Source organism: Camelina sativa, chromosome 16 (genome assembly GCF_030686135.1).
Source record: "Camelina sativa cultivar CO46 ecotype springtype chromosome 16, ASM3068613v1".
Taxonomy (NCBI): Eukaryota; Viridiplantae; Streptophyta; class Magnoliopsida; order Brassicales; family Brassicaceae; genus Camelina; species Camelina sativa.
This window is the reverse complement of record NC_141895.1, coordinates 19067721-19085985: the sequence shown is the minus strand read 5'-3', so window position 1 is coordinate 19085985 and position 18265 is coordinate 19067721. Positions and strand designations below refer to the sequence as shown.

The 18265-nt window shown below is 34.3% G+C and overlaps 4 protein-coding genes and 1 non-coding gene across 8 annotated transcripts; 3 read left to right on the top strand and 2 right to left on the bottom strand.

Moving 5' to 3' along the window:
• Window positions 1–224: 224 nt before the first annotated feature.
• Window positions 225–2460, bottom strand: LOC104750719 (glutathione S-transferase Z1-like). Of its 4 annotated transcripts, none has more exons than XM_087493536.1 (10): window positions 2322–2460; window positions 2110–2206; window positions 1944–2000; window positions 1463–1548; window positions 1286–1357; window positions 1145–1225; window positions 981–1056; window positions 800–861; window positions 644–703; window positions 225–532 (listed from the first exon to the last, which is right to left on the bottom strand). In XM_087493536.1, exons 1-10 carry the CDS (start codon window positions 2322–2324, stop codon window positions 422–424), a joined length of 705 nt encoding a protein of 234 aa, XP_087349662.1. In that variant the 5' UTR covers window positions 2325–2460; the 3' UTR covers window positions 225–421. The 4 variants fall into 4 exon arrangements, with proteins under 4 accessions (XP_087349662.1, XP_087349663.1, XP_087349664.1 ...); XM_087493537.1 differs by having other exon boundaries at window positions 1145–1198; XM_087493538.1 differs by having other exon boundaries at window positions 2294–2351.
• Window positions 2461–2753: 293 nt separating this feature from the next.
• Window positions 2754–3500, top strand: LOC104750718 (nudix hydrolase 1-like). The gene is made up of 2 exons (XM_010472559.3): window positions 2754–3048; window positions 3117–3500. Exons 1-2 carry the CDS (start codon window positions 2910–2912, stop codon window positions 3428–3430), a joined length of 453 nt encoding a protein of 150 aa, XP_010470861.2. The 5' UTR covers window positions 2754–2909; the 3' UTR covers window positions 3431–3500.
• On the top strand, window positions 3487–3558 carry TRNAP-AGG (transfer RNA proline (anticodon AGG)). The gene has a single exon. It is a non-coding gene; the product is annotated as a tRNA-Pro (tRNA).
• A 798-nt stretch (window positions 3559–4356) lies between these two features.
• Window positions 4357–4899, bottom strand: LOC109129627 (protein IDA-like). The gene has a single exon (XM_019238122.2). It carries the CDS (start codon window positions 4787–4789, stop codon window positions 4553–4555), a length of 237 nt encoding a protein of 78 aa, XP_019093667.1. The 5' UTR covers window positions 4790–4899; the 3' UTR covers window positions 4357–4552.
• Window positions 4900–9016: 4117 nt separating this feature from the next.
• LOC104750710 (uncharacterized) lies at window positions 9017–10453 on the top strand. Its single transcript, XM_010472552.2, has 3 exons — window positions 9017–9140; window positions 9236–9595; window positions 9673–10453. Exons 2-3 carry the CDS (start codon window positions 9254–9256, stop codon window positions 10174–10176), a joined length of 846 nt encoding a protein of 281 aa, XP_010470854.1. The 5' UTR covers window positions 9017–9140; window positions 9236–9253; the 3' UTR covers window positions 10177–10453.
• The last annotated feature ends 7812 nt before the right edge of the window (window positions 10454–18265 follow it).

The window sequence follows — 18265 nt, the reverse complement described above, 5'->3', positions numbered from 1 at the left end:
ATTACTAATTATGGTGGTCAACGTAGTAAATTATGGCGCAGTTAAATTTGTGGTGCTAGTTCTATTCCCCGTAAAAAACTGGAAGCCTATTCTTCTTTGTTTCCAAACTTTAATTTCCACTCTTTCTTCTCTAAACAACAAAACCAAAAAAAAAAATATTTATATTTTGGGCCGTAACTTATGAAGAAAAGCTATGATGCATATTAGGCAAGTTGACGCAGGTATATATGATTTAGTTAATTAATTATAAAAATTCTCTTGACAAGTTGAAAGAAAAAAATAAGCAAAGAGTTTAAAGAAAAAACAAAACAAAAAGATCTGAAGAAATTTTTTGATAATTTGGGAGACATTGTGACGATTCGCCAGTCACAAAATTAAACGTGGTATAAAGTGACCACAGTTTGTGTTTAGAAGAAATTAGTTAGTTGGAGCTGGAGGCTGGAGCATCTGGCTGTTTCGCTGGGACTGCATTTTCAAACACAGACAGTTTCTTGTATGACTCGTAACACTTTGCAAGAGTTGGGTACGGTTCCTGTAGAAGAAATCCATACAAAATATAAACCAACTTTTATAACAGTAAACTGCTATATACATGCATGGAACAAGAAATTTGATGAAAAATTTTACAAATTAATAATTTTACCACATCGATATTGAATTTGATCTCTGCTGCGTGGATTTGGGTTGCTAGAAAAAGATCAGCCTGCACAAAAATGATGAGTGGGGTGAGTATTTTTTTTTCCTTCTCGAAATCTTGGAAGAGAGGATTAATTAATCTTGAGCAACAAAATATATATACCAAGTAAACTTCATCACCAGTCGCATATATTCCAGCGCAATTCACCAACAGTTTCTCCAGAGCTAAAAGGTAATATATGTTTGTTTAGCTAGCTACAAATGTGTTCTGAGTTATGTATATGCTAATGACATAGATGTTGCAGATTAAGGTAGATTAGATAGTAACAATATATAGTTCATACCAGTATATCCTTTTCTTATAGCGTTATTAACCCAAGCAATCTTCTCCTCAGCATTTGTCTTTTCCTCTATATACCTCTGTACAACCCAAGAAAAAAAAGGATGAATAATGTAACTAGTTCAGTTTTGGAATCTAAGAAATTAAAAATCATACTCATGTCCTTACGATAACAGCTAGGTTTTGAAGAGGCTGTATACCAGAGGAAATAATACTCGCAGCCTGAAATAATACAAAAAAGAAAAAGAACTACATTACTTTTTTAATGCTTCTACGCACGTACGGTTCTAAAATAGAAAATATATATACCTGGTAATTTAAAGCTCGTTTATGGAGTTCACGAGGTAACAAAGGTGGCTCAGGATACTTCTCATCAAGATACTGTTGATAAAAGAAATTAAACCACAAAAATTTCATGATTTTTTTTTGCTTTTAAATCCACAAAACATATATATATATATATATATAGATGTTTTACGTACTAACCATTAAAATGGCAAAAGAATCAGAGATCACAACATCTCCATCCACAAGCACTGGCACAGTACCCATTGGATTGATCTTCTGGAAATCTTGAGGATCAAAAACAATTTACTTGACATTAATTAAGAAGCATATATTTTTCCATATAATCAAATCAACACACAGAAAAAAAAAACTTTTATGTGCTAAAATTTTAAGTTTTAATTATTAAAAAACATATTTTTGCAATTGAATACAAAAAAGATTACACTAATTTATATGACACTAGTAAGTCTAATAATTAATATATTATATGTAGAAAAATAAATAAGTCTTAAACTTATGACATTCACACGCACTGACGCACGTACACATGCATATAAACGACAGACAAATAACGATGGTAAACACATGCAATTTTTAATCTAAAGTCCAAAGTAACTTCGAGATCTAAAAATAAAACAATAAAAAATAGACCAGATCTAAAAATAAACCAGTTCCGCACCTGGATTGAATTGATCACCCTTGAGCAAATTCACTGCTATATACTCATACTCAATCCCTACAAAAAAAAAAAAAAAAAAAAAAATCGAACAAGAAATCCACAACTCAAATAAAAATAGATGCATAGAAGAATAACAAATAGTTTGAACTTTGAAGCAAAAGCAAACCTTTTAAAGTGAGGGCTATTCGCACTCGATGGCCACACGAGCTTCTCCAGTAGGAATAGAGTTTCAGCTTCTCCTTCTTATCTTCGTCGAAGTAAGCCTGAAAACAAATGTCAACGATAACAAGAGAACTTGAGTAGTTGATGAGACGATGGAGTGTTATCAACTTATCATCAAAGATTATTACAAGAACAAGACTAGATAGAGATTAAAACCATGAGGAAAATATGCTTTCTTGGCAGAGTCTTGGGGTGTGGTTATTCAGATCGTCGAAGAGGGAAGAAAACAAGAAGTATTGACCATGTTGGGTCAATCAATACCAAAAATGGTCGTTTTGTTTATTTTTCCTTTCACGACTTGAAACGCCGCGTAAAAGGTCAAACAATAATAATATTTTAGATTCGTAGGGTTTGGTTATTAAAATACATAGCCTTAAACCAAACCTATATAATTCATGCAGTAATTTTTATTCACATTTTAAAATAAGCAATTCTGATGTTAATTAAATGAATTTGACTTTTTTCTTTTTCTTTTTGGGTTCATGGTGGTCTGGTCAAGTCCTTCTATTAACTAAAATAGTTGGATTGTAATATTATTTATTATCAATAGATTTAGTGAAAAAGTAAGAAAAGAAGTACAAATGGGCAGCAAATACTTATGTTATCCCAAACATAATGGCACATTTGGGCCTTTAAACAAATAACTGCTGAAGCAGCAATACGACACCGTTCGACCCAAATTAACTCAACAAAAGCCAAAAAACACGACAAGAAAGGGTTTCACTTTCACTGTGTTCGACAATAATGGCTACAAGAGAAGAAGCGATACCAAGAGTCGCCGTCGTAGTTTTCATCCTCAACGGCAACTCAATCTTGTTAGGTCGTCGACGCTCCTCAATCGGCCACTCCACCTTCGCTCCTCCCGGCGGCCACCTCGAATTCGGTCTCTCTTTCTCTCTCTTTTAATTTTTTCCCAAATCTTGATTAAGCTGATCTTTGTTCTTTAAGCAGGTGAGGGCTTCGAAGAGTGTGCAGCTAGAGAAGTAATGGAGGAAACGGGTCTAAAGATCGAAAAGATGAAGCTCTTGACAGTTACAAACAATGTCTTCAAAGAAGCACCGAAGCCATCGCACTACGTCTCTGTTTCGATGCGTGCGGTGCTTGTGGATCCGAGTCAAGAACCGAAGAATATGGAACCGGACAAGAGTGAAGGATGGGATTGGTACGATTGGGAGAATCTACCAACGCCTTTGTTTTGGCCACTTGAGAAATTGTTTAAAAGTGGATTCAATCCTTTCACTCATGGTTGTTGTGGTGGAAACTGAGAGAGATCATGTATTATTATTATGAGTAAAGTTATTGATTTGGGATTTAATAAAACGGGCATTTGGTCTAGTGGTATGATTCTCGCTTAGGGTGCGAGAGGTCCCGAGTTCAATTCTCGGAATGCCCCCTCTCCTGTGTATTTTTGGTCTTTGTTTTTCCTAGTTACGAATAATCTTAGACTTTGCTGTGGATTCGATATTTCATTATGTTTGACTGTCATCTTCTTAACTCAAACATTAGACCTCTATGAGAAAGATTAAAATGTTACAACTTACAAGTTGCATAAAATAACAAAAATAGTAAGGCGACTAATCTAGGATCAAGTTGGTCCTTGTTACGGATATATGGCGAAGTTAAAGAACATGACAAGATGAAGACTACCATATGATGTGTGTGAAGGATATGGGAACAGAAGTATGTATATAAATTCAAAAGAAGGGTAACAATGCTTAATCCATCTTGATTTTTATATGGCCATCATGACCTTGAACATAAAAAGGAACAAATTCAAAAGTATATATTTTCTCTAAGTGGTATGATTCTCGCTTAAGGTGCGCGAGAGGTTCTGAGTTCAATTCTCGGAATGCTCCTCTCTTTTTTGGTATTTGTTTTACTAATACGAGTAAACCCAGATTTTGTTGGTGGGTTTTATTTCTTCATTTGATTATCATCTTCTTAACACAAATATTAACCTCTGTGAACCTATAAGTTGCAACTTTTACTCACTTCTAAAACCACAAGAATTTAATTTGTTCCTTTTGTATAAAAACAAAAGTTGTAATTAAGGCGACTAATATAAGATGAAGTTGATACGGATATGAACATATTTAAGAACTTGAGAAGATTAATACTAACATATATATGTTTGAGACCTAGCTATGGAGTATATTCTTAACTAGAAGTAGATATAAATTTGAAAGAAGGCTAAGAAAGCTTAATCCATTTTCTTGATCTTTATATGACCATCATAACCTTAAACATATAAGTCCATAAACATAAAAAGAAAGAAACAATTTCAAAAGTGTATATAAATTGTATGCATATACAACGAGTATATCCTATGTTGATCTAATCTACAAAACAAACCACAAAAAAAAAAATTGCAATGAAGAAGAATAAACTCAATGCGGAAGAGAGTCAACAAAAGAGTTGTGTCTCTTAGAAGGAGCAGAAGGAGGAATGGGAACGCCTTTAGGTAAGTAACCAAAGATATGGCTATATTTAATCCCTAAGCTCTTTCTATTCTTGATCTTTATCTCCATAGTGGCTCCGGTTCTTGCGGCGGCTGTCAAAGAACTACTTGCCATCAGAAACAGAACAAGACAGCGCAGAATCATCATCGTACAACACGGAGCCATTTGGTATTCGATGTGTTCTTTTTCTTTCTCCTTTTTCTAATTTCCACTTCTTCTTCGTTAATGAATGAAATGAATAATGTGTATGTATGTGACTATGAGTATATTTATAACATGTGTGTGTGTGGATTTGATTGGAAATAAGTGTTGCGGAAATGAGGGGGAAGTCGGGGAATAGTAATAAGAGAGGAGTGAAGCCTACGCTATTGAGACTTTGAATTTTTGTAATATTATATTTTAAATTCTAAAGTTTTCAAATGTTGAGTTCTTCTCATTGTTTTAGTCGTCGTCTGCGACTTTTATTGTGTATTTTATATATGCAGAAGTCCATTTTATGATAGGAAACAGGAATCTAGTTTGATGGGATGGTCGTTTTTCTTTCAAGATTTCATATGTATGTACAACTCCGCTGACGAAGAAGATATTTAATGGCTTTATGGACATAGTCACTATCACTATTATTTTGTTTTCTTTCGTATATTTCAACTTTCAACAGTAATTATAATTTATATCACAAGATGTATGAAATTGTAAAGAAATATTAGCTTTCGATTGCATATCAGACATCAATGTGTTTTTTTGCAGAATTTGTTTTTGATATCATCCATTAAATATCTGAAATCAAATCAAATCAACACATCGGTCGCAAGAAAAAAAAAAAAAAAAACAAATCAAATCCTTACAAAGAATGTAATAATTCAATAACTGAAATCTTAAGGTAGTCTAAATTTAGAGTACATCTTAGATACTATAAAAGACTAAAGAGAAGGACAAAAGTGGTATATAATACAAGTACGCAGTAGACTTTAGAGTAAAAGGATTATTTTATTAAAACGAATATACACATCAAAGTTACTGGTATATTCATGCATAAAAGACACGTGAAAACAATGTATACCAGCTCTATCTTTTGCGTGAGAAGGTATTTTAAGAAACTAAGAGAAAAAAAAGTAGCATGAAGGATTGACACGAATACACAGAATTTGACAATTGGCTTTCCCATAATCAACATTTTTCTTTCATTTATTCCATATTTGATTTGGATATCCACCTGATTTTTGCATATAAGTACAGACTTCTTCACGAATTACTTTCTTTCTTTTCACCAAACTAGACCAATTTTTTTTGTCTTATGAATGTCAAAATAAAGTAAAATTTCCAACATACCTCCCACGTTTAGACATGTCGCAAAAAGTCGTACACCTCTTCTACTTTGTCACATCTTTATATATATATTAAAAAGAAAAACATTATATAAGAAAATCATGTTATTTAATGTTTTGTTATATGTAGCTAGCATTTAACGTACTAGCTAGTAGAAAACAAAATGAAAGAATCAAAACAAGAGCCTTATACTAGTTTGGGTGATATTTAGGTTAAGGTTTGTTTTAAAGTTGAATAAATGCATAATCGAAATTCAAAAAGTCACCCTGGGCGTTCGGTAGTAACTGGACAAACCGATCCGGACAACCCAAAAATTTCGGTTATCGGGACAAACCGAAGAGCAGTTGGATAACCGTTAGACATAATTAATTAGGATAAACGGATTTCGGTTTAATTTGAATCGGTAATCGGACCGATCGGGTTATTAAAAAACCGCATAAGTATATAAATATAACTGGTGAGCATTAACCCTAATTTTCTCATTTCTTTCTTTCTTTCTTCGACGCCGCAGTCATGATGCGATTTTGAAAGCGAGAGAGAAGAACATCAGTTCATCCTTGTTCTCCGATCTAATCTGGTTTTTTCTCCATCATCAACTCATCTTCTTCTACTTCTAGAGAGTTTTTGTGAGCTACAACCTAGATTCTTCGAATTTGAAACGGTTAGTTCTTTCGTTCTTCTTTGTTTTCAATTTATTGTGTTCTTTAGTTGTTTTTTGTTGACAATTTGACAATTTCGATTCGTTAGTATTGAAAACCTAAAATTTTTGAATATAGGGTTTGGGTTCCAATTTATTTATGAAATTTAGGGTTTATCTTCTTTTGTTGTCTTCGTAGTCAATTAGTATATTTCTGATTCTTTAGCAACCGATTAGGAAATTCAAATTGAAACCGAAACCCTAAATTTTTGAATTCAAAATATTTAGAGTTTCGGTTTCAAATTCATTTGGAAATTTAGGGCTTAACTTATGTCGTTGTTTTTCGTAGTCAATTAGTCTATCTCCGTTTTGTTATTATCTGATTATGTGATTTAGGGTTTATGTTATGTTTACTTTGTTTATGATCTTGTTTCAGTATCTGCAACTTGTATTGTTGATTATATTTACTTTGTTTATGATTGTTATTCACAGGTAGGAAGCTGCGTATTTTGTCCTTTTTGATGCAGAATGCGGCGTTAATAATGGATGGCATAGTACTGACTTGAAGCTGCTCTTTTGAATACTTTTTGATGTGAAGTAGCATGCTTTCGTAAGTTTGTTGATGGATTGGTTTTCTGATGTAATGCTAGCTTAAACAAGATAAAATGCTAGCTTAGCAGCTTCTCTAATGGACTGTAATGGTTTGTAATAGTCTGTACTAGTAGCTTAAAGTCTATAAACTCATTAACACAGCTTTAAGCTACTAGTACATGAACTTAGCAGGTTCTGCTTTGGTGTTTGCTTCAGAAAATTTCTAATTCAGGTTAAATAAACTGAATTAGATATTGTTTTCGGATGCAAAATTTATGCAGATAACCGACCTGATTAACCCGAGTACCGTCCGAACCGAACCGAATTACAATTTGAGTTTAACGCGCTGAGATTTTAAAAAGCCCGATTAATAAAAAAAAACCGAACAACCCGTTTCCGCTGAACGCCCAGACTGATCAAAAAGACCACAACTTATTAACTTTGCAAGTTATTGTTGTCACTAATCACGAGGACTCTAATATTTATCTGTCTTATATAGTTTGGTTCACTCTCAAAGGAACATCATCAGTAAGAGCATTTCCATCAAAGATTTTTTAACCATCCACGTTACAATAGCGAAAAAATGTTTTAAAAAATAAAAAATAATAATAATATATGAAATATAATTTATACTATTAAAGCAGAAGTATTTTGGACCATGATTTTATTTTGATATTAAATAAAAAGTTTAGTATTCAGTAATTATTTATACATTAGTATATCATTGAAATATAATTCTCTAACCTTTCAAATTAACTCGGATACGCGCAGGTCATTTAATACCAAATTAGTTGACCCGAATATCTCTCCAAATGTTTACGGTTGATTATCAAAACGAAATTCAATTTTGGTTACTGATTTTTCAAATGGTTGTAATTTATGCCATATATTTTGATTTCCAAATCTTACAAAATTGTTGATTGCGAAAATTTCATTAATTGCAAATCCAAAACAATCTTATGAGATGATCTTGCTTAAATCTTAATCGATTAGAATATTTAATTAAGGAAAACATATACATCAAAAATAATAAAGAAAACGTTTAAATACATAATAAATCAAATCTAGATTTCTGATTCTTTATAAATATTTTAGAAAAAAACTTTAAAAACAAAAAAAAAGAAATTACAATTAATATTTGTGCATATTTGTCCTCACAGTTTTAGGAACAAATAAATAAATCCAGTTTAATTTTGAAACAATTAACTAATTACAATTTAAAATAAAAAATAAATTACTTTAAAAGGTATTTTAAAATAATAAAGTTATTCATTATAGCCTTAATAATATAAAGTGAATTAATATATAAGATATGTGAAATTAATAAAAATCAATTCAAATTTATTTTAATGGATATATAAGATATATCTAAAATTAACTTATTTTTAATTACTCTATAAAACACAAGATATGCAAGAGATATCTTTAAAAAGATCTTATGTAACTAATATATTTTATAATCATAAATAAAAATAATATATATTTATGAAAATAACTATTTCATATATTAAATTTGTTGTTTAAGACAAAAGTTAAAAAATTCATTTTCAAAAAACAAAAAAGAAGCAAAGAAATTTCAATTTATATTTGTATTTCTAAATAGTAGTTACCCAAAAATAAGTATTTAAAATTCTAAAATTCAATAATTATAGTAAATGGATGACTATATTGTATTACTATATATTTATGTAAAATTGAAGATTAGTAAGTAGATTTTTAATTTATTTAGTATGAACAAATTTTATATTGCAGAAGGAAATAAATTATATGTCGAAAAATGGTAGCTTCTTGAAAAGAATTTATTAAAAAAAAACGATCTAGAGTTGAGCCGGATAAGGGCCGTCCGTGGGCTTTGTTTTTGCTATAAAACCCATAAAAACAGAACCTAATCCCCTTGTTAGATTTGTTTCGAGCATAGGGCTTGGTTTCAGAGGCACACAAGCGAAGATCAAATCAAGAGAGGTAAGGATCTCTCGATTTTATATGATTCGCCGCGATTGTTTGTATGTTTGTGTTTGTTGCTTATACGCGATTTGTGGGTTGTGGTCACAATCTAGGGGAATTAATTATTTGAGATGGATGGTGGCGACAGTAATGGAGATCCCATGACTCTGGGATCTTTTTTCAGAAGTCAATTGTATGAGATGGTGGATGATCCTTCAACTGATTCAATAGTTTCTTGGAGCGAGAGCGGCAAGAGTTTCGTCGTTTGGGATGACTCAGGGTTCCTCAAAGCTGAGAGCCTTGAACACTGGGGCTTTAGGAAAGTTGAAGAGTCTGACCAGAAATGGGAATATGCATGCGATTATTTCGTGAGAGGTCAGCCTGGGCTTAAACCGCCTCCTCATATTTGTGGTGGCCCTGTTTTAACGCCTGGATATCGCAGAAAGATTGAGATCGTCTTCGCTCGCCGCAAGGTTTGAGAAAGAAAAAAATATGATTCTCAGAGGTTTGTTCATAAAATCTAATATGGTTTTGTATTTTTTGGATTTAGGGTTTGGATATTAACAATGGCCTGATTCCTTTAAGCAGTTTATCATGCATGAAAGGAATGTATGGGGCTGCGAATAAGCAACGCAGTGGAAGAAAGCAACGACGGCCTTCTCTTTTCAAAAGAAAAATGTATGATATGGTGGATGATCCTTCAACTGATTCAATTGTCTCGTGGAGTGAGAGCGGCAAGAGTTTCATCATTTGGAAAGAAACTGAGTTCCTGAGAGATGTTCTTCCGCAACATGTGTTCTTCTTGCGATACGAGATGACATCCTTTGCCCGCTGGCTCTATGTCATGGGCTATAGGAAAGTTGAAGAATCATCTCAGCAATGGGAGTTTGCTGGCGATTATCTTGTCAGAGGCGAACCTGGCGAGCCTGATTTGCCCACACCTCCATGCACTCCTGGGGGGTTTATGATTACCCCAGAAACTGCCAGAATCATGGAGACGAACTTTGCTTTCCAGAACAAGTATCTGGAACACCAACCTTGTAATAATGAATAATCTCTCTCTCTCTCTCGATCTCTTGATCTCTAGCTAGGTTCGTTGGAGTTGCTTATTTTCTTCTTTGTGGCATCATCACCAATCTCTTGTGTGCTCTGTTTTTTTTTTTTTTTTTTTTTTTTTTTCTCTTAATCTGTTTTAACTTCTTGTTCGATTGAAACTTTGTCTTTAGTCTATTTTGTTTTTTTAACTTATGGTTTGTAAGATGATGTGGTTCTTTCCCTTGATGGTTTTGTATTGAAATATAAAGATCATTATGTAGCATTGATTTTGGTTATGTTGCCACCTTTGCCCCACTCTTGAGATAATCGAGACCGCTTAATCAAAACACGAGTGCGAATTGAGATTTTGCTTTTTCCACAAAATTTTATTTTATTGCAACAAAGTTTGACAATTGCATACAGCAACTTTTTTGATAAGAAGATTCGACTAAGATTGTGAGTCTCATGAACCAACAGACTTGAGGGTGTAGTAATTGGTTGACACAGATTTGTTGTTATTGTGATGTTCGTTGTTGACATCGGGAATGGTATCTGTTAAGGTTTTTCTAACCTTTCCAAGCCTCAAGCTTCTAGCCTCTTCTTTGTCATCAACGCCAATTCACAGAAACATAGCAATGCCAAATATAGAGAAGGAGAAGAGGAAATAACAGAACGAAGAAGAAAGAAGAGGACATAGCACACAAAAATTTTTTGACCTGGTTCACCGTGTTAGGATCTTTCGATCCACAACTCTATTATGAAGAAGATGGTGATTAAACAGATAAGTGATTCACTCTCAAAAAAATACTCACTTAAGCCACTCTCAAAGGAACCCACCCCAAAGCTTACGCTTCCACCTGTTTTCTCACCCTTCCCTCACCACATTGTATCTCTCTTGCTCTCTCCTATATAAGCCACGTTTATAACATAGCTTCTAATATATGTGACACCACCTTAGCTTATAGGATTGACATTTATAGGCTATCTTACTTGAGCTCATAATAACAATCTTCAAGGTTGATCCAATCTTGTTGTCACTGGTGACTTGTTACTATATATGTTCTTTAATAACAGAAAAACCAAAGAAAAGAAGCATGATTACTCCCCTCTATCCCTTTATACTTGGCTATCTTGTACCAGCAAGATATCATACCTAAATATCATCTCTATAGACTCCATAACTCAAATGATAACACAACCGTAGATAAGGCAACATAACACACAATAGATTGCATAAGCTGTACTACACACAACAACTAATGTCATTATTACTCCTCTTCCTCTATCTCTTCATACTTACCTCCTTGTGTAAAATCCTCTGCAAACGCCTACTAGCTTAGTCCTGTTATGCTTCTTCTTCATGCACAGCTCCCACTGCCAAAGCCCTCTTTTCCAAGACAATATTGACTCTGCTGACCAAGTCATGAAATTTTGCCAAACCATCCATCTTCAACTTATCAAGATCATATTCACCAATCAGAACCAAACAATCATCAATCAAATCCATGAAATGCACCGCATTGGAAACTTGCTGAAATACCAAAGACAATACTGAGCCACGATCCACAGAGGGTGGTAGTTGAGCTATTGGAAATGAGGCTGGCTGTGGTTTGGGGATGGGCACGAGATGATGAGTGAAGATGAAGTCCCTTGAGATGCAGAGCACGTGCTGAAGGCACTGTTGTACGCGCCCCAGTTTAGCAAGCGAACCCAGAGGCTGAGGGTTGTCATGTCTGCGGAAACTATACAAAAGTCCAGTCATTAGCCTCTCTAGAATTGAGCTCCTAATTTTCCAGATCAGAGACCCAAGGTCTTCTACGTTCTGCACCATAGTGATAAGCCCCATAGAGTGTACATACGAAGGAAGAGTGAAGCTTAAGGCACACGTGCGAGAAGAGAAGTGTCACGTGCAAGCCCTTGTTGATATAAAAGATTGAGTGTTACTTTTAGAAGGTATGTTGTTTGTTGTGAGTACACGAGACGTATGTGTCTTCGTTGGGAGAGAATTATGATCTAGTTGCGTCTATAGGTTCTCTTGGTTCTCTGTTACAATTCGTTACTCTTGTATCATTCATCCATTGTTAATAAAGAGAGAGAGTCTTTTTCCTAACAAATGGTGCAATTGTGATCTCGGATCGAATCTAAGGCGATACCAAGATTAGGTTTGGCGAATTTGGGGATTTTATTGAATCGGAGAAATTTCAAGATCAACAATGGTGATGGAGCAAACTTTAACACCAATCAAGGAGGCTGCGACGGCGGAACAAGTAGAGGCTTCTGCGGTGGAATGTTTCAATTGATTGGCGGACATGGCGTCGATGGTTCGTCGCTCTGAGACTCGCTTGGATTCAAGAATTGACGGCTTAGGGGATAAGATCGGAGCTCATGATCTACGATTGTTAGACATTGGGCGTAAGCTCGATCTATTACTCCAAGCTTTACTTGGGAAAGCAACAATTCATGAAGTTGGAGGAACGAGTCACGATTACAACTCGGGATCGTTAACTCAAGACAGTCAGGTACCAATTTCTATCTCGGAACCTTGCCGTAGTATCATTAGGCCTGGGATTAGAGAGAATCTTCTTAAGAATGTCGAGATGGTTGTGTTTGAGGAAATGGTGAAGGAGAAAATGGTGAAGGAGATGTTAGATTCTGGGATTATACGACCAAGTCAGAGTCCATTTTCAAGTCCTGTTTTGCTAGTGAAGAAGAAAGATGATAGCTGGAGATTCTGTGTGGATTATAGAGCCTTTAATCGAGTAACAGTACCGGATAAGTTCCCTATTCCGATGATTGATCAGCTGCTTGATGATTTACATGGTTCTGTTTTATTCTCGAAGCTAGACTTACGTGCTAGATATCATCATATTCGAATGAAGGAAGAAGATATAACTAAAACAGCTTTCAGAACCCACGATGGCCAATATGAATTTTTAGTCATGCCATTTGGCTTAACTAATGCACCAGCAACTTTTCAGGCCTTGATGAACAAGTTATTTCGACCATACTTGAGGAAATTCATACTGGTGTTTTTCGATGATATTCTGGTCTATAGTGCGACCATGGCACAATACATGGAACATTTGAGGATTGTGATGGAGATACTAGCAAAACATCAACTGTTTGCAAACAAGAAAAAATGCTTGTTTGGTCAGGAACAAGTGGACTATCTGGGGCATATTATCTCAGGGGAAAGAGTTTCAACAGATCCTGAGAAAACAAAGGCTATGGTGCAGTGGGTCACTCCCAAGTCAGTGAAAGAACTGAGGGGATTTCTGGGCTTAAAAGGATATTATAGGAAGTTCATAAGAGGTTACGGGGTATTGGCCAGACCACTCACATATTTATTGCGAAAAGACTGCTTTGAATGGAGTAAAGAAGCACAGTCAGCATTCGACATTCTGAAGAAAGCAATGTCAACTGCTCCGGTTTTGGCTCTACCAGATTTTGATAAAATATTCACAGTCAAAGCTGATGCATCCGATTTTGGTTTAGGGGCGGTTTTGATGCAAAATAAGAGACCCATCGCCTATTTTAGCCATGGTTTGACTGCCAAAGAACATCTTAAACCAGTGTATGAGAGGGAATTGATGGCTATAGTGCTTGCTATTCAAAAATGGAAACACTACTTGTTTGGAAGGCACTTTGTGGTACACACTAATCAAAAAAGCTTGAAGTTTTTGTTGGATCAGAGGGAAGTGACGATGGACTACCAGAAGTGATGACAAAGCTTATTTGTCATAACACAGCTGTTGATGGGTTATCAAGAATGACTCAACCTCAAGGTGTAGTTCCATCTTCGGTTTTGATGGCTTTAACAGTGCTAACCGTATTACAATTACATGACATGTACGAAGAGATTGATAAAGACTCGAAGCTTCAGACAAAAATCCATTCCTGTTCGACTTTATCAGATGAGAATGAAGGTTATGCAGTGAGGAGTGGAAGATTATGGTTCAAAAACAGGCTAGTACTACCCAAATCCTCTCGTTTCATACCATTGATTTTGGAGGAGTATCATACTGGTCTTATGGGTGGTCATTCAGGGGTCTTAAAGACAGTTAAGAGAATTCAACAGTCTTTTCATTGGGAAGGATTGATGAGGGATGTCCAGAAATTTGTCTTTGAATGTGATACTTGCCAAAGACATAAATACTCCACACTATCACCAGCATGACTGCTTCAACCTTTGCCTATACCTCAGCATGTTTAGGAGGATATATCTATGGATTTTGTGGAAGGTCTACCAATGTCTCATAGCAAGAATGTTATTCTGGTGGTGATTGATAGATTGAGCAAATATGGCCATTTTCTAAGCTTAAGGCACCCATTTACAGCTTCTGATGTGGCTCGACTATTCATTAAAGAGGTGGTAAGGCTACATGGTTATCCAGCTTCGATAGTGTCTGATAGGGGTAATACCTTCTTAAGTTCTTTTTGGAAAGACTGCTTTAAACTTTCTGGAACCAAGCTTAAATACAGCACCGCATTCCACCCCAAACAAACGGCCAAACAGAAGTTTTGAACAAATGTCTTGAGACATATCTTTGTTGTTTTGCTTCAGCTCACCCAAAAACTTGGCACCAATACTTATCCTGGGCTGAGCTGTGGTATAACTCTTCTTATCACACAGCGTTGAAGACATCACCCTTTAAGGTTTTGTATGGCAGAGATCCTCTTGCGATTGTACGCTTTGAAGACAACTCCACGAAAGTTTCAGAGTTAGAGGTGATGTTAAAGGAGAGGGACTTAATGTTGACTCAGATTAAGCATCATTTAACACATGCTCAGCAACTTATGAAGAACAATGCTGATAAACACCGGCGAGACATAGAATACGAGGTGGGAGATTGGGTGTTTTTGAAGTTAAGGCCTTATAGACAGCAAACCGTGGCTAAGAGAGCTTGCCAAAAACTTGCGGCAAAGTTTTATGGACCGTATGAAGTGATGGAAAGGATCGGCAAGGCAGCTTATAGACTACACTTACCAGAAGAGTCGAAGGTACACCCTGTGTTTCATGTGTCACAGATCAAGAAGGTATTGGGAGATCACAATCAGGTTATTCCCTTACCAGAGTTGTTTAATGAATCAGATGAATTGATCATTGAGCCGGAAGCAGTGTTGGAGACCCGGTATAATGATAAAGGTGTATTGGAGGCCTTAGTGCATTGGAGGGGGTTACCCGATTATGAGGATACTTGGGAAGTTGTATGAGAGCTACAGAAACAATACCATACTCTAGCGCTTGAGGACAAGCTTCGTTTGGAAGGGGGGTATTGATAGGCCCCATAGAGTGTACATACGAAGGAAGAGTGAAGCTTAAGGCACACGTGCGAGAAGAGAAGTGTCACGTGCAAGCCCTTGTTGATATAAAAGATTGAGTGTTTACTTTTAGAAGGTATGTTGTTTGCTGTGAGTACACGAGACGTATGTGTCTTCGTTGGGAGAGAATTATGATCTAGCTGCGTCTAGAGGTTCTCTTGGTTCTTTGTTACAATCTGTTACTCTTGTATCATTCATCCATTGTTAATAAAGAGAGAGAGTCTTTTTCTTAACACTTAGTCTCATCAGACACCAACAAATCAAGCATGTCTATCACCCGAGAAACATAATTAGAAACCAGGGTACGCATAGTCAACTGATAACCTTCATTACACATTTGACTGAGATTTACCCTCAACATATCAACATCAGCACTCATTGTGTTGATTAACTCATGCACATGTGAAATCAATGCATCCAATTGAAGTACTTCCCCTTCAGCTTGGAATGGTGCTGGGTTCTTGTTTGTGGGACAATGTAGGAAAGAGAGCCAATCTTTGGTCTCAGTTACCAGATGTTGAAGAAGAAGACGAATCCGTTCCATAGCAGTCAAAGAGGTCTCCGGGTCTCTCTAAACATGAGAAATTGAGAATCTTAGGGTTAATTTCGAAACGGCCAAGACAGCTAAATCGATAATCGAAGAAGGTAATAAACAATAACATGTACCTGTAGATAACTATTGACTATGTTTCTCATAGCATCAAGATCGACATGTTGAAGAGACCAAATACCAGTTCTGGCGGCGTCTCCTTGAGATTGCATTTCCAAATAATTCGAGAGAGAGAGAGATCGAGTGAGAGTGAAGAATTTGTGTTAATCACGAAAAGGGGAGAAAACGCGTTTACCCAAACTGCAAACCCTCTTAATAGTCAGTCAGTCACGTAGAGTGTCTCACTCTTCAACTCACATACCAACTCCAATCTTCTTCTAAACCAATCACGCTCAAATTTAAACCGGCAATTGAATCACCTTCTCAACACATTAATTAAAATAATTTTCTATTTTTTGGTAGAATAAGACCTATATTATATATAAATTTAATTTACAGATTTTAGTTTAAAATCAGATGTAAAAAAAAATATATATATTTTAAAAAATATTTATTAATTATGTAATATATTTTTCATATATTGATACTGTTTGGTTACCATATCTTTTGGAGGTGACAATATAAATTCATTTTCTTATAAATCCATATGAACTTCAATCTAAAGCTAAATTTTTATATATTTTAATTTTGTATAATAAATAACTATACTAAATAAGGTTGATAAAAACGTAGCTTTAACCTCTACGTTATTATTGACACAAGAAATCTTGAGATTTATTTTTTAAGAAAATAACAAAAAAAAAATATTTTCTTTGATTATATTCCTATTAATAATTCGGAAGTACATTTGGCAAAATAAATTTTTATTTGTAAGATTTACATAAATAAACATTTGCCATTTGGAAAGATCTCAACACTTGAAGTTATCATTTTTAATATAATCATACTTTAAAATTTGTATCAAAAACATACCTTTAATAATTCTAAAAGAAATTAGTATATATAATTTAAATATTTTAGATTCTTTTAGTTCACTAAAAATTTTCAAATTCTTAAGGATCATGTTACGAAGCAGGTAAGAATTTATGTAAGAGCAATACTTGGGTTCACCCCTTCCTAAAATAAGGAAATAAAATTTATATACATTATTATAAAATTAAAAACTTAAATCATTCTTTTATAAACCCAAACCGACATATAATTTCATTCCAATTATAAATTTAAACTCTAACCATCTTATTTATAAACCCAAACCGACATATAATTTCATTCTAATTTTAAAATCTAAACCCTAAACCATCTCATTTGTGAACTCAAACCGACATATAATTTCGTTCTAATTGTAAAATCTAAACCCTAACTATCTCATTTGTAAACCCAAACCGACATATAATTTCATTCTAATTGAAAATTCTAAACCCTAATCACCTCATTTGTAAACCCAAACCGACATATAATTCCATTCTAATTGTAAAATCTAAACCCTAATCACCTCATTTGTAAACCCAAACCGACATATAATTTTGTTCTAATTGTAAAATATAAACCCTAACCACCTCATTTGTAAACCCAAACCGACATATAATTTCGTTTTAATTGTAAAATCTAAACCCTAATTCTTACTTATAAACCCAAACCGATATAAAACCAACCCAATGTTTAATTGTAAAATCTAAACCAAACCAATATTTAATTTTCAATAAAAGTATACAGAATTTGTTTCCTTAATTTGTTTTGCTTTTTAATTTAATTTTGATTTATTTTTTAAATGAAATATTAGATAGAACATTCTGATAGGTTCACCCCTAGGAGTGAACATAAGTATTTTTATTTACGTAAATATGATTATACTATATAGTTTTTTACAGATTTGTCTACTTTAATCTGATATCATACGAGTTAACGAGAGATGTTACGCTAATCTTAACTGGTACCAAACACAAACAAAAAATACTTTCCATCTAAAATTATACAATCTAAATACTAAAACAAATATAAAAATACAACATATATTTTCTTAATTATTATTAAAAAAATATCCGCGATTTAATGCGGGTTAAGAACTAGTGTTAATAGAAAAAAGGAATACTTATTTATTTTGTAATTTTATAAAAATATAAGAAAAGTCATTATGCATGCAACATGTGGACTAATACCTTGTGTCAAAATAAAGTAAAGTTCCAACATACTTTAGAAATGTGATGATGTTATTTAGAAATGTGAAGATTATACATTT